This window comes from Dermochelys coriacea, chromosome 8, assembly GCF_009764565.3.
Source record: "Dermochelys coriacea isolate rDerCor1 chromosome 8, rDerCor1.pri.v4, whole genome shotgun sequence".
Classification (NCBI taxonomy): domain Eukaryota; kingdom Metazoa; phylum Chordata; order Testudines; family Dermochelyidae; genus Dermochelys; species Dermochelys coriacea.
The window spans coordinates 56,077,162-56,092,530 of record NC_050075.1 but is presented as its reverse complement, the minus strand read 5'-3'; the positions used below and the strand labels follow the sequence as shown (position 1 = coordinate 56,092,530).

General features: G+C 42.0%; 1 protein-coding gene across 4 annotated transcripts in view; it reads left to right on the top strand.

The window, feature by feature from the left end:
• TRMT1L (tRNA methyltransferase 1 like) overlaps positions 1–15,369 on the top strand; it is a 50,129-nt gene that overhangs the window by 30,497 nt on the left and 4,263 nt on the right. For all 4 annotated transcript variants that reach the window (XM_038414941.2, XM_043490652.1, XM_038414938.2 and 1 more), the window contains exons 7-12: positions 1,016–1,139; positions 3,735–3,814; positions 5,073–5,322; positions 7,284–7,496; positions 10,535–10,722; positions 14,579–14,657. In XM_038414941.2, coding sequence (XP_038270869.1) covers positions 1,016–1,139; positions 3,735–3,814; positions 5,073–5,322; positions 7,284–7,496; positions 10,535–10,722; positions 14,579–14,657 — 934 coding nt within the window. The remainder of the gene's footprint in view (positions 1–1,015; positions 1,140–3,734; positions 3,815–5,072; positions 5,323–7,283; positions 7,497–10,534; positions 10,723–14,578; positions 14,658–15,369) is intronic.

The window sequence follows — 15,369 nt, the reverse complement described above, 5'->3', positions numbered from 1 at the left end:
CTCCATATCTACAAAATGGAGTTAATACTTCCACACCTGTGTAATTCTGAGATTGACAAATGGAAATCACAGTATAAATTGTGAAATTCTTCATCATTGCTCCTTCCCCATTTCATTTCTTCATAATGTAGTCCTGTTGGTTAAAATGCCATAAAAGTCTAATCAATTTGTATTAAAAATGAAATATTTTATTTCAATTGTATGGATGGTGGGGAGAATTATATAAATATCTAAGCAATAAATATGTGGGAGGCAGTTATATGGTCCTCATCTCCATGATATCTAAGTACCTAGACAGAGCTACAAAAAAATCTTATTTGTGAGACACCTCACTTGTTCAGGCTGGATCAAGGCAGGAGAAGGATTACACAGCGCATGGATACATTCACTCTCCAATTCTCAGTTACTATGATTCTATTGAAATGGCAGTATTCTATGTTCAGGCATGCAAAATAGAAAATCTGTCTTCAGTGGGTACAAGGTTCAGAGTATATAGTCAATTTTCTGCCTATAGGAGAGTAATGGTTTGTTTCAGAAATTATTCTGAATTTTTCAGGTAAAAATGAAGGTCTCTGAAATCCTGGAATGACTTGAGCCCTTCTGTCTTTTTAGTTATCAAGAAGTGACTGGAATACTATTAGAAGCTCAGTGGTATTTTTTGTCATGAGAGAATGTATTTCCTGCAGCATCTCATACTATTCAACTTGAATGAGTTCTTGAAGGGGTGTAATTTTATGAAAGAAATTTGTATGATGAAACTATGGCATTTTATAGGGTGTAAATCAGGGGAGAATTTGGCCCCAAATCTGCCAATGTCCTGAATATAAACTAGCTGTGATCTCCTTTCCTGACACCAAACGGTAATAGGCTGGTTTTCATGTGTTAACATTGTTATGTATCAGTGGGATTGGGGCCCTAATTATTTGAAAGATCTTTTTTGAATTTTGTAGCTAAAATGTACAAATACTCACAAATCATCATTAACTCTCTTTCCTCTCCTAAAATATTTTTTTAGCCCCTGCTCCTAAGTCTTCTCATGAAGTGCTGAAAGAGGCAGATACAGATGTACAAGTTCTTCCTAACTACTCCACACCTCAGAAATCAGATTCCTATTTTAATCCCAAAATGAAACTCAACAGGTGAGGGGGGTAGTGGGGAGAGGTTGCAATGAAAATGTTCTCACTTAAAAGAATTATCCCAGTAAACAGCCCACTATGATGTCTAGAGGAATAACATTTTTCAAGCAATAAAAATAAGATGCCCAATATAGGAAGGCTCCATTTTGATGCTTTTCTAATTTTGCTTACTGAACTATCTTCCTTGTATACTGCTGGGAAGACTTTTCTAAAACAACAGAAATGGTTTTCAGAACAAAATATGTGTGGAAAATGTTCTAGTTTCTAAGGAAATAAAGATGCTAGCTTATGCAGCAGTGTGGGAGTTTGAGGGGGAAAAACCTACATAAACCACACCTGAGGACTCAAAAAACCTATTCAATGAACTGTTTTCCTTTGAGTTTTTGTGAGCTCCCAGGACTAGACATCACTTAAGTGCTCTCCTCCAGCACAGCTGAAGAATGAGCATACTACGTACCTACCTCACATCCTAGGACTCCTTTTTATAGGTCCCACTTTATTGGAGTAGATTCTTTCCTCTAGCTCAGGGATGGGCAAACTTTTTGGCCTGAGGACCACATCGGGGTTCCAAAACTGTATGGAGGGCCAGCTAGGGAAGGCTGTGCCTCCCCTAACCCTATCCACCCCCTCCCACTTCCTGCCCCCTACTTCCCCCTTCAGAACCCCCGACCCATCCAACCCCCCCTGCTCCCTGACTGCCCTGCTTCCTATCCACACCCCTGCCCCCTGACAGGCCCCTGGGACTCCTCCCATCCAACCCCCTCCCCCCAAGCCCCTTTCAGAATGTGGCCCTGCGAACACGGGCAGAGGACTGGGGAGGAGCAGGGGCAGCAGCACAGCCAGAGAGAAGCAGTGGGTTTCCCCTTCAAAGCGCCGCTTCTCTCCGGTCGGCTGCACGGCCGCCCGGTGCTCTTCCTGAGTCCTTTGCCCACGTTTGCCGCGTTCCCACCACCCGCACCACCCACCTGCTCCCCTGAGACTGTAGGTGAGCCTCCCTTCCTGCTCTCCCCTGTCGCCGCTGTGCAGCCTCCCGCACTGGTGGTGCAGTGCACTGAGGCTGCGGGCGGAGGGGAGATAGCTGGGGAGGGACGGGGGGATAGCCTCCTCGGCCGGGAGCTCAAGGGCCAGGCAGGATAGTCCTGTGGGCTGGATGTGGCCCTCATGCCGTGGTTTGCCCACCTCTGTTCTAGCTCCTCTTCACATCACTCGTTTTAATGTCAGTAGAGTGGGTAGCCGTTTCGTCCTCAGAAAAGTCATAACCTCACCCTATTGCTGCAATACCAAAGCCTGTTCCCTGAAACACTGAAGTTTAACTACCCTTCAGTCATTATCAGGGTCCTTCTGCAGAAGGAACACTGCCAAAGATAATTTTGAATCTGTCTGGGGAAATTTCTCAGGTCAGTCTAAGAAGACTGATGGTTATTTCCAGACAGCTGTTATTAGCAATGAATGGTTTTAAAAAAACAAAAACCCACCACCAGTAATCTCTCTGGTCTGTTCTTTCATAGCGCACATTAACTTCCTATAGAAAGCAGCATAAACCCCAAACAAACAGCATATTCTCTTGAACCCCAGACAGTGGTGTCTAACCGGCAAGTGGAATCTCGAGTTCTTATCTTTCATACTACTTTTTTGCCACACTGTGAAGGATTCCATTCCACTACAAACTCTTAGGCCAGGAATTCACTACAAATCTATATTGGTGTAACTACATCACTTAGAGGTGTAAAAAATGCACACCCTTGAGTGACATAGTTATACCGACCTAACCCCCGATTTAGACACCGCTGTGTCGACGGGACAACTTCTCACATTAACATAGTTAATCCACCACCCTGAGAGGCAATAGCTATGCTTACGGGAGACGGTGTCTTGTTGGCATAGAAGTGTCTTCACTAAAGCACTGCAGCGGTACATGAAGACAAGCCCTTAGGCCAGCAGTTGATACTTTAAATGCCCAAACAATTAGGCTGCATACCAAATTTGCCTGCTACATGGACTCACTTATCATAGTAAGAAACTGTGATATAGTGGTGTTTTATATCTCAGTGCTCCATGGATAAGTGTTAAAGTCAGCACTCCTAGAAAGTTATCATTGGAATTAATTTAAGAATATTTGAGTACTCTGAGACCTACAAATGCTGTTTAAGGTAGCAAAAGGTTTAGAAAACCTTCTGGTGGCTGTTAAGCCCCGTTATTGCAAAATCTGTTGCTGGAACAAATTACCTTAAGCCTTGGTCTACACTGCCAGGGGGAGGAAATCGATCTAAGTTCTGCAATTTCAGCTACGTGAATAATGTAGCTGAAGTCGACGTACTCAGACTTACTCACCGCGGTGTCTTCACTGTGGTGAGTCGACTGCTGCCACTCCCCTGTTGACTCTGTCTGCGCTTCTCACAGTGGAGGAGTACAGGAGTCGACGGGAGAGCGCTTGGGGATTGATTTATCCCATCTAAACTAGACACAATAAATCAACCCCGCTGGATTGATCGCTGCCCGCCGGTCCGGCGGGAAGTGTAGATATACCCTAAGATGGAAGAAACAAAAATATGTGAAATACATACTCTAAACTTTATTATACACCTTTTTATCTTCTAGGCAACTGATATTCTGTGCACTAGCTGTTTTGGCTGAAGAACGAAACCCCTTAGAATGTTTGGATGCATTTGGGGCCACCGGTAAATAAACAAATTTTTAGAATCTCATTTTGCCTTCTTTAAATCTCAAATTTTATTTTACAATTTGTAGCAAGTCCCTCTCATGAGAAATCAGCATTGTATATTTAAGTATTATGTGGTCCTTGCTTAGGCAGACTCCTTTTGACTTCCTTGTGTGTTTCCCCGAGTTCAGGATTTGGCTCTAGATGTGTAAAAGGACCATAAATATCTTTGAGATGAAGTTATTGATGCTCAAAAGGAAGAATTTTTACATTTTAAAGTGCATGAAATACCGTGCGTCTTAACTTGACGAGTTATGTCCAAGGTCCCATGTATTCTGATTCGATAGCTGTGGAGTTTGGCTTCAGAATCAACCCCTAGTTGTAGAACAGTGCCACTGAATCCAAACTTTCATTTAAAAAATTGTTTCCAGTCTCTGTATTTATAAAGAAGAATCCTGACCATGAAGTTAATGTAAACCAATATGGTGGTGTCTTCCTGAATCTGTAGACAGTGAAACAATAGATTGGAGAGGTGTAAACTGTCCCCATGATCTCAATCAGGTGTTAGTTCTAAAACCTGAAGATAAAAATTTAAATGCAACATTTATGCTAAAAATGCTCGGCAGTTCATGTCCTGCTAATGTGTTTGTTGCACAGTTCCAAGCCACACCAAAAGTCTTAACTGCCTCCTATCCAGCTATCAAAACCTCCTGTTTCCCCCCTCAACGATTTTTACAATACAGTCACCTATTGTTACAAATATCTGCAACACATCAAAAATTTAAAATTTAGGGGCAGCATAAAAACAATTTAATGTCAGACTAACAAGGATTGCTAAATTAGTTAAAATGTTAATTTTCCTGTTTCATTCAGTTAAATTAAAAAACTGAGGCTTTTTTTTAAATCTTGCTTTGCCATAGAAGTTCCAGTCTGCTGCATTAAAGTGTTGCACAAGCCCAGGGGACTTGCTACAGATTTGAGGTCCAATTTGTTTCACAGTACATAGAGCATTTTTATATGTATGGCACTTACCTTGTAATGAGAATTGGGTAGGCAAACCCTTGTGCCCATATAGACTTCAGTGAGTCTTCACACAAATGCTGGAGTTTGCCAACAAAATTCTCGCACGATGAAAGCCTGTGTATGGATCACATTTCTGTATTATGCACATTTAGGGTTTGATTGTGTTTTTATTGAAGTTAAGGGGATCAAGAACCAGGTCTTTATTCTATTGCAGGCAACCAATCATAAAATTATGCACTTGCCTTTCTCCTCAGGTATAATGGGATTACAGTGGGCAAAGCACCTTGGAAATTCTGTGAAGGTTACCATTAATGATTTCAATGAAAATTCCGTGACAATGATTCAGGAAAACTGCCATTTAAACAAGATGAAGGTGATGATGAATACTAAGGAAGAGGACGACTGTGATGAAACTATGGAAGAAGGAGAGGAAAATGTAGGCATTATTGAAGTGACAAAAATGGATGCTAATGTCATAATGCACTTGAGATCCTTCGATTTTATGTAAGTGAAGAGTGTTTGCTAAAACAAGTTTGTCTTTGCTCGGTGCTTTGATCTTGACTGTAATTTAATTTTTGCCCCAGTGATTGTTTAGAGAAGTCTGAATGGATGAGACAACCAACAGCGGCTGGTTATTTGCTTACTAAAAGTTTAATTGTAGCAACTGAAGCACTATGTAAATAGAGACAATTTAAAATCTTTTAAAAAATAATCACTGGGAAAACATTTAAGTCCTTCTGGCATCCAAAGTGGAAAATAAGCACCTAGGTAATGTGTGTTGGGTGCTGTATTCTAGGCGGTCAGGCCTGGTGGTTGGAGCCATGGTTGAGAACAGGTACCAAGGTCGAAGCCAGCCATAGAGTCAGGACCAGGATAGCGCTGAAATCAGAGTCCAGGGATAGGCTGTGCGTCAGAACTGATGTCAGAGTCTATAGACAAGCCAAATCAGGATCATAGTTGGAGTCTGGATGCAGGCCAAAGGTTGAAGCTGGGTTGGAGTTAGTCCAAGGGTCAGGTGGCAAGTGCAGGGCTAGAGCAAGGTCAGAGTAAGGAATGGGCAAGGCTGAAGTGGGCTGGAACAATGCTGGGACAGGAACAGGAACTGGATCAAGGGAAGGCTGGAAGCCTAATGACACTAACACTGCAAGGCAGCAGGAGGATTCCTGGCTGAGTAGTTAGGCTGTTGTACAGACTAACTTGCCACTCAGGCAGGATCAGTGAAATACCTGTGCCTGGGGGTCACCTGACCCAGGCTCTGCCCAGGATTAGGCTGCTGCAACATGGGTTAGTGCTGAGGCTTTGCTTATGGGATGAATCCATGCAACTGAATTGCTGCAGCATGCCTGAATGATGAGCAGCGATCCTAGTTTTCCATAATAAAAAAACCCTCAGAATTCTCCAATAAAAAAACCCCATAAAAATCAGTGTTTTTCCCATGATTATAATGAAATGCTGAACTTTAGTTTCCCTAATCACAATAGGAAGCACAGCCACCCGGGGCTGACAACCCAAGCTCCTCCATCCAGGGCTCTGGCTTTAAGCCCTGGTTCGGTTAATACAGAGAGCTGGATAATGGAAGCTCAGATAACATATACAGTAGAACCCAGTTTTTCATTTTTTTACAAAATGTAAAAACTAAAGACTGTAAAAACACAATTTCTGGATTTTTCCATGGCAAAGGGATTTCTAGGATCCGTGGTGATGAGTCACTGCAGGCTCTGCTGGAGGGGGAAGTCATGGCAGCTGAGTGAGCAGCTCTGGTTTGCCTGCAGGTTTGCCTCACAGTGTGTATGAACATTTTAGGCCAGACTTATGGATTTTTGGTATAACTTTGTCTGTTTGGGGAAAAATGAAATATAAGAATATTTTTTCTATAATTTTAGCTAATTTGAAATTCGCATCTGTGCATGTAGTTTTTAATAAGGCCGCGTGTTTATGGATCACTTATTGTAATCCATTCTTAAATAGCATGGCTGATTTAATTAGAATCTGTGGCCAAAACATTCAAATGTTAGTGCCCAAATGCAGGCACTAAATCCATACATAGACATCAAAATAAGTGGTCTGATTCTTAGAGTTGCTGAATATCCACAAACCAATTGAATTCAGTAGGAGTTAGTTTATTTGTATTTTCTCCCATGTCTTTCAAAATAAACACCGGTATCTTGGCCAGCATTCTTCTTAGTTCAATTATCCAGTGTGCTAGGATGTGAGAGAGATTGTGCTGGATGTGTGATGACTGTTGCATTACTCAACATGTACTGCCTGCCTCCTCTAAATTTGTTGCTTTGAAAATTATTTGGGCACATTGGAGGTATGGAAGGTGCGTTGTAAAATCAAATTCTATTTTTATTTTACTTCAGATGTTATGGGGAGGATTTTTTTAAACTGTTTTTTTCTCAGATAGCTTAAAAGCTAAGTAGTTACGTACCAGAGATGCTTCTCAGTGTATATTTTGTTTTTAGACACCTGGACCCATTTGGAACAGCTGTGAACTACCTGGATTCTGCATTCAGAAATGTAAGAAATCTTGGAATAGTATCAGTGACATCCACAGACATCTGTTCTCTGTATGCAAAAGCTCAGCATGTGGCCCAGCGTCACTATGGCTGTAACGTTGTCAGAACGGAGTACTTCAAGGAACTGGCAGCTAGAATAGTAGTTGCTGCTGTGGCAAGGTACTATTACAACACACAAATTGTGGTCAGCTCTTAAGCTCTGGTAGAAGAGGATTGCTAAAGCATGCATTTGGTGATTGCTAAAGCAAGTTGTGTGTCTTTGCTTTTCAGAATTCCTTAAGCTCTACAAATTAGGCATTGAAATATCAATTTTGTACTTGATTTCAAGTTCACTGCTATAGAACAATTTAAGTATTTTAAACTGAAGTGACTGGAAAGATGGCAAATGGGTACGGAGTGTATTATTAATCTTCAGAAAGAAAAGGTAATATAATGCAAACTTGAATATCTGAAGATTTTAAGTTCCTTGTTCATTTAGTGGTGATTTAATGCTGCCTAAGCCTTTATAAATACTTCAGAAGCTATTAAAGCAATTAATTTATCTGTGGGAAAGAGCATTAAACTAGATTTGCTTTAAATGGAAATAAACTCATTAGTGTCAACTTTCACAGTATATTTCATAACTAGCAAACAGATATTCACACCAAAATCTAGGCCCCCTATCCTCAAGTGTTTACAAATAATAAACACAGTGTGGCTAAATTTTTCACAGGTTAAATATTATGGTTAAAGAAAAAAAAATGATCTGGTGCTGTAAACCTACTACTTACAAGTAAATCTACCTATAAAGCAAATATGATATAGTGCCTGTCCTGCAAACTCTGTTCACAATATTAGTCCTTTCTCATACAAATATTCCCAGTGACTTCATAAGTGTACTCAGAAGTGAAAGTTGGGGGTTTGGACACTAAATCAAGACATACAAACCCAGATCAAGATAATGGAACAATTAGTTCAGGGAAGAGTGAAAGATTAGGTGTGAAAGATCTTGAGACTCTGTAAATGAATCCACTCACTGCTAGGTGCCCCCTTGTGGCCAGGAGTAGTATGGCAGCACAATCCAGCACTGTGGTGGTTTCTCTATCAGAAACTTGGCCTTCTTGCAGGGTCACCATCTTAAATACACCCTTTCTTGGGTCATAGTCATCCAAACTAAGAGTCCCCAAAATATTTTTAACACAAACAAAAATCCTTCCCCCTCTGTAGAGTTCTTCCTCACCCTGTTTTCAACACAGCCTGTAGCCCCCTTGCTGGGCTCAATAACCATTGTGGAAGGCTTTATATGCCCCTTTCCTTGGGGCCAGTAGGGAACCCAGTCCCACCCTCTACTCTAGGTTCCGGTCCAGGGGTCCTGTACTGAACAGAGAGGTCTGCTCCCTTACCTGAGCTACAGTTTTCCACTGGGCCACTTCCTACATAGTCTCTTAAGTTCTCCTTTGGGTATGTCCATTTTGTCCCTGTATAAGCAGGATCTTTCCCAAGCCTCTCTACAGGGATAGCTTTTCCAGACTCTTCCCTTTTTGCTCTGGGTCTCTCACGGGCCTTCATGCCTGTAGAACTTTTCCTTACTGTCTGAGCTTTCTGCCTGGTTCTTTCCCCAGCTGGGCTTTATTGTCACTTAAGCCTCATTCCCCTCAAGTGGGACTCATTCGGTAATCAGATTGGTTTAGTCCTATGCTCTCCAGCCCACAGAGCAAGCTACCCTGTTACAGACTCCATAGTCAATTATATTAAATTTGACCTGTTTAGATTGCTTGTCCAGCTCCTTGCCCATGGTAGCTTATTCCCTATAGCATATTCTCCAGTTCTGTATCCCATTTAACTTTTAACTGATTCTAGCACTAAGGGTTTCATCTGTCCCTGTAAAACCACACCGCAGACTGAGACCTCATATTGGAATAACTTTTCCAGAGTGTCAAGCTAAATTTTCCTTGCTAATTTTCACCTTGTTTCTAATTACACCCCTCCAAAGTACCCTAAAGGATTCCTCTTTTCTTGGTAAAAAGAAAAGGAGTACTTGTGGCACCTTAGACTAACAAATTTGTTAGTCTCTAAGGTGCCACAAGTACTCCTTTTCTTTTTGCGAATACAGACTAACACGGCTACTACTCTGAAACTTGTCTTTTCTTGGTGTATACCAATTCAGATACTAGTAGCTAGTGATTTATCTCCCCTTAGTTTTCATTTAACTTAGATCTACTTATTTACTTTCTATAATCTTTCCTTTGAAGTCTATCCCTCCAAGTCTTCTCTGCATCAAGGAACCCAACTCATGGACCAGCACCCTATTGTGCTAGGCCAGGGGTGGGCAAACTTTTTGGCCCGAGGGCCACATCGGGGTTGTGAAATGGTATGGAGGGCTGGGTAGGGAAGGCTGTGCCTCCGCAAACAGCCTGATCCCCGCCTCCTATCCAACCCCTCCCACTTCCTGCCCTCTGACCGCCCCGCCTCAGAACCTCTGACCCATCCAAACCCCCACTCCATTCCTTGTCCCCTGACTGCCCCATACTGGGACCCCCCACCCCATCCAACCTCCCATCCCTATCCAACCCTCCCTGCCCCCTGACACACCCCCTCTGGGACTTCCAACCCCCTCCTCCCACTCCTTGTCCCCTGAACGCCCCCTCCCAGGACCCCACCCCCATCCAACCCCCCCGCTCCCTGTCCCCCCCCAGGGACTCCCCACTCTCCCGGGTTCCCACCCCCATCCAACCCCCCCTGCTCCCTGTCTCCTGATTGCCCCCCTCAACCTCCACTCCATCCAACGGCTCCCTGTCTCCTGACTGCCCCCTGGGACCTCCTGCGCCCTTACAATGCTGCTCAGAGCAGCAGGACAGGCTCATTGTAAAGCTTAGGGAGGTGGATGGGTGCAAGCCGCACTGCCTGCGCCGGGGAGCAGGAACAGCAGGGGAGGGGCCAGGGGCTAGCCTCCCCAGCCGGGAGCTTGGGCTGAGTACGACGGTCCCGCGGGCCATAGTTTGCCCACCTCTGTGCTAAGCCCTATACAAACACAGAACAAAAAGAGGATCCCTGCCCTTCAGAACCAACAGTCTTAAGCGGAGGCTGTTTATAGATAGTGTAGGATTTTTCCAAACAATGGATGATCATAAATATATATATTGCACATGGTGGAACAGCTGGGAAAATTAGTCTTTGTTGAATTCCTATGGTAATATGCTATCTTTTTGCTCTTGTAGAGCTGCAGCTCGATGTAACAAAGGCATTGAAGTTTTGCTTGCAGTAGCTCTAGAACACTTTGTCCTAGTAGTGGTGAGAGTTTTGAGGGGACCATCTCCTGCAGATGATTCAGTCAAGAAAATTCGGTATCTTATCCACTGCCAGTGGTGTGAGGAGAGGATTTTTCAGGAGGGTAATATGGTAGAAGGTAAATGGATTTTCCTTGGGTTTATTTTAAAGGTATAATCCCTGTATGTTTATTGAATGTACCTATGTTAGGCACGTGGTAAGTTCCAACATGTTAAAATATTTGCTTTCGCTGGAAATATTTCTTGTATAGCATTGTGATAATGGTCATACACCATAAAGGAGAGGGTATTTTGATTATAATCCTCTAGTTTAAAAGGGGTTTTTTTGAGTAATTGTTATACGGATCCTACTGGGTAGGTGTGGGTGCACAAGCTTGGAATCTTTTGATGAGCAGTATCCATTGGGGCTACCCATGGCATCCTGCATGTGGACAGAGTTGGCAATGGGCTTTGTTGCAACGATAGGTTCCTGGGTTAGTGGTTCTGTTGGGTGCCGTGTGGTTGCTGGTGAGTATTTGCTTCAGGTGGGGGGGCTGTCTGTAAGCAAGGACACACCACACAACAGAACCACTAACCCAGGAACCTATCCTTGCAACAAAGCCCGTTGCCAACTCTGTCCACATATCTATTCAGGGGACACCATCAGAAGGCCTAATCACATCAGCCACACTATCAGAGGCTCGTTCATCTGCGCATCTACCAATGTGATATATGCCATCATGTGCCAGCAATGCCCCTCTGCCATGTACATTGGTCAAACTGGACAGTCTCTATGTAAAAGAATAAATGGACACAAATCAGACATCAAGAATTATAACATTCAAAAACCAGTCGGAGAACACTTCAATCTCTCTGGTCACTCGATTACAGACCTAAAAGTGGCTATTTTTCAACAAAAAAAACTTCAAAAACAGATTCCAATGAGAGACTGCTGACTTGGAATTAATTTGCAAACTGGATACAATTAACTTAGGCTTGAATAGAGACTGGGAGTGGATGGGTCATTACACAAAGTAAAACTATTTCCCCTGTTATTTCCCCCCCCCCAAGCCACCACCCACCACTGTTCCTCAGACGTTCTTGTCGGCCGCTGGAAATGGCCCACCTTGATTATCACCACTTAAGGTTTTCTTTCCCCTGGCCCCTGCTGGTAATAGCTCATCTTAAGTGATCACTCTCCTTAGAGTGTGTATGATAAAACCCATTGTTTCATGTTCTCTCTGTGTGTATATAAATCTCCCCATCGTATTTGCCACTGAATGCATCCGATGAAGTGAGCTGTAGCTTACGAAAGCTTATGCTCAAATAAATTTGTTAGTCTCTAAGGTGCCACAAGTACTCCTTTTCATATTAGATTCTGAGATTCCATTGGAAATAGTCCAGGAACATCCCTGTTTTATTCAATATTCTTCATCTGTTCGCTCAGGGCCATTTAGCAATGCTCATTAATAAAGGTATTCTTGCACTGATCAAGGACCTCTGGTAGACCTCAGCCTCCATTTCAGCCACGTTAAGGAAGTCATTTTGCCCCTAAGGGGTTCAAGTAATTTTTCCATCCATCCTGCCCTGGGATCACTGGTAGTGGCAGTGGCTCATGAAAAATCTAAACGGCATCTTACTGTGAAATCCACCCTTGGTATAAGGAATCAAAACTTTCTTTCGGCAGAAAAATATACTCAGCTAGCCTACAGTTCTGTATAGTCAGTTACCAGGCTCTGTTGGCAGAATATGATACAGTTGGATACAACCTTTCAGTTTGCCAAGAAGTTGCCCCTGGACTCCAGAGATGAGTTCAGGGATATGATTACAGTAAGTCAACCTAAGGTGGCCATGATGTCTTTAACTCAACAATGAACAGGAAATTATCCTTTCTGAATGATTTCAAGTTGATCCTTAGAGCTTTATACCACAGCTCTGAGCAAGAAGGAAGGAAGGATTCTACCCTTCTCAAGCCAGAGACTTCCCTAGTCTTACTCATACCACCAGATGTCTCCAGCCTCTTCTAAGAGACTGTGTTTCCAGAAGCAGAGATGCCCTCCCTCTACTGGAAGCGTACATTTTTCTTCTGGTCAAGGAGGAAAGGATTCGTGCGGCTGTCAAGAGTCTTGGACTGATTTTGAAGAATCTGTACCTCTTCTCCCCTTCTTTGGCAGTGGCCTACGCCATCCCGCCTCATGACAATCTGCTGATTTTTTGCTCCTAGGGAAGATGCATTGCTGATCAGAAAGGGACCCTTTCACCCCTATCCTGTTATTTCCCAGAGTTCTCAGGAAGATGCCCAAGGACAAGGTCCAGTTGATAATGGCCTGGGCATATCAGTTCTGGTACTCCAACTTCTGATGCACTTATCCCTCTATACTCTTCTACCATTTCCAAGCCATCTTGATGTCATTTCACAGAACCGGGGGCTTGGATCCAGTGTCTCTGTCTCTGCCTTTGACAACATGGAGTTTAGCTGACTAAACTGGAGAAAGGAGCACAAAACATTCTAATCCAGAGCACAAAGGCTTCCACAGGACTGTTTACACAGCCTAAGTGAAAGCATTTTTCATTATGGTCCATTCAGAGGTACTTGGAACCCTTGGAGTTTTCTATTCCTACTATCTGCTGTCTTTTGAAACAATTGGGGCTATCCATCAGAGTACATTTAGCAGTTGTCTTTGCATATCATCCACCTGTTCAAAGCCATTTGTTTTTTTCCCACCTCTACAGTTTCAAAGTATCTAAAACGACTATTAATTCATATGTTCCCTCTAGTCAAGGAGCCTTTTTCTATGTGGAACATGAATATGGTACTTTGGTCATTTAGACCTATCATGATTTAGACAAAAATCAAAATGTGCATTTGTCTTAAAACTTTCTGGAAAATTACTCTGTTGGAATTTCTCTTACTGCTTCTCTACCCCACTGATGGTGGTTGGTTGTTTTGTTAGAGGGGTAAGGTTAGGAAAAAAGGGTGTTAACAAAAAATCTGCCATGTTTTTGAGATGGAAAAAAAAAATTCACTGAGTATTTTCCCAAAGATCTTTACTACTCAAATTTCAGATAAATCAAATATTTAGTTCTTAATGAAAACACGTGCCTTTTGCAGATCTGAAATATTTTTAAGAACAGTTTAGTACATACAGACAGTGCACACAAGATTATTCTGCAGTTTGAGAATGTATTGAGTTGTGAAGCTCCAGAGTACATCTAGTTGTTTAGCTGTATCTTATTTGAATGTCTAATCCTATCTTATTTCTCATTGTACTTTAAGGGCCCGATGCCTTGGGCTGTTAAGGTATTAACACCTCCTTAAGATGACGCATTTTTTGGCTATGTGAGCATTAGACTGCAATAAGCATCACATTTTCTTTCATTCTTAAGAATAGAAATAAAATTGTCACCTGTATAGGTGCAGTGTTATGGCTGAGATTTTAAATGGACAAATAAACAGCATTCAGAGTCCTTCAACCTAGTCCACATGTGCAAGGGAGCGGAGCTATGGCTGTCATGAAAATCCTACGATTCAACTGAATTTTGTGCACATATGCAACCATAATTTTAACAATTTTTTTGCATGATACAATTTTTCTTGAAAAGCTTTTTTAGTTTAAACTTGTTTTTGCAGTGGAAAGTTCTAACCCACTAGCTAGAAGCAGTTATTTAAAACACATACCAAGTAATATTGAGCTCCGGTTTTGTTTTATTTAAATTTAAAAATAACTAAAGTTACAATGCCCCTCATTAGATTCCAGCAGACACCAGAGTTAGTAACTTGTGACAACATTAATAAAAGTTGGCGACTCGGGTGTTTTTACAGTTGTTCGTGTATTTTGGGTTCTGATGTTGCTTGTCCTATTAAATGCCTCTATGTAGGCAGAATCACTTCTTGTTGGGTGCAGCATTTCTAGTATCTAAAACATCTTTCATTTTGTTTGTATTTTGAAATAACTTAATCTATAGAACTCATTTGAATTCTGTTTTCTGTTACAGAAAACCCTTACCGGCAACTATCTTGTGACTGCCATGGCAGTATGCCTGGGAAGACAGCAGTAGAGCTTGGTCCTCTGTGGTATGTACAGCACACAGCCTAACAAAAGTGAAAGCTTATTTGTTCATAAAGCAATAAGTTTATAGCTAGCAACTGAGATGGCCTTGGCAGCTGGTTATTTAATTGGAGAGCTAAATAATAAAAAAAAGAGTATTCCTAGTCATATTGGTAGACAGCAAGCAGTGAATTTACTAAACAAACAATAGTGAACTAGTTTTCAGTTTCACATCCTGGACAGAAAGAAAAAACAATTACAAGGCACAGGAGAATCTGGCTGAGTAGCTTGATGTTTTGTGACCAGAGAACTAGTATACATTGAACTGTAATTGATAACTGACTTGGTGTGCATTTCCATAATATCAAATACCTATGCACTTCCAGTAGTATTAAATAACTTGAACTGTTTGATGGTAATCAGCAATGGTGTTTATCCTTGGTTTTTTGGATTGAAAGAATAGTTAAATTTAAATGTGAGCATTTCAGAACTAGATTATAGAAACAGAACTAATCCTTTGCACTAGCCCTGCTTTTACTATTTCTAAATACTATTAGTACACCAGCCTAATTTTGACAGTGCATCCCTGTGATATGGGTTTCATTCCCATTTTACATGTGGGGAAATGAGATGAAGTGACTTTGCCGCAGTTGACACAGTAAATCAATGGCAGAACTGGGTTTAACACTCATAAGATCTTAGCTTTCAAGCCATGACCATGGACTGCCACTACATAAA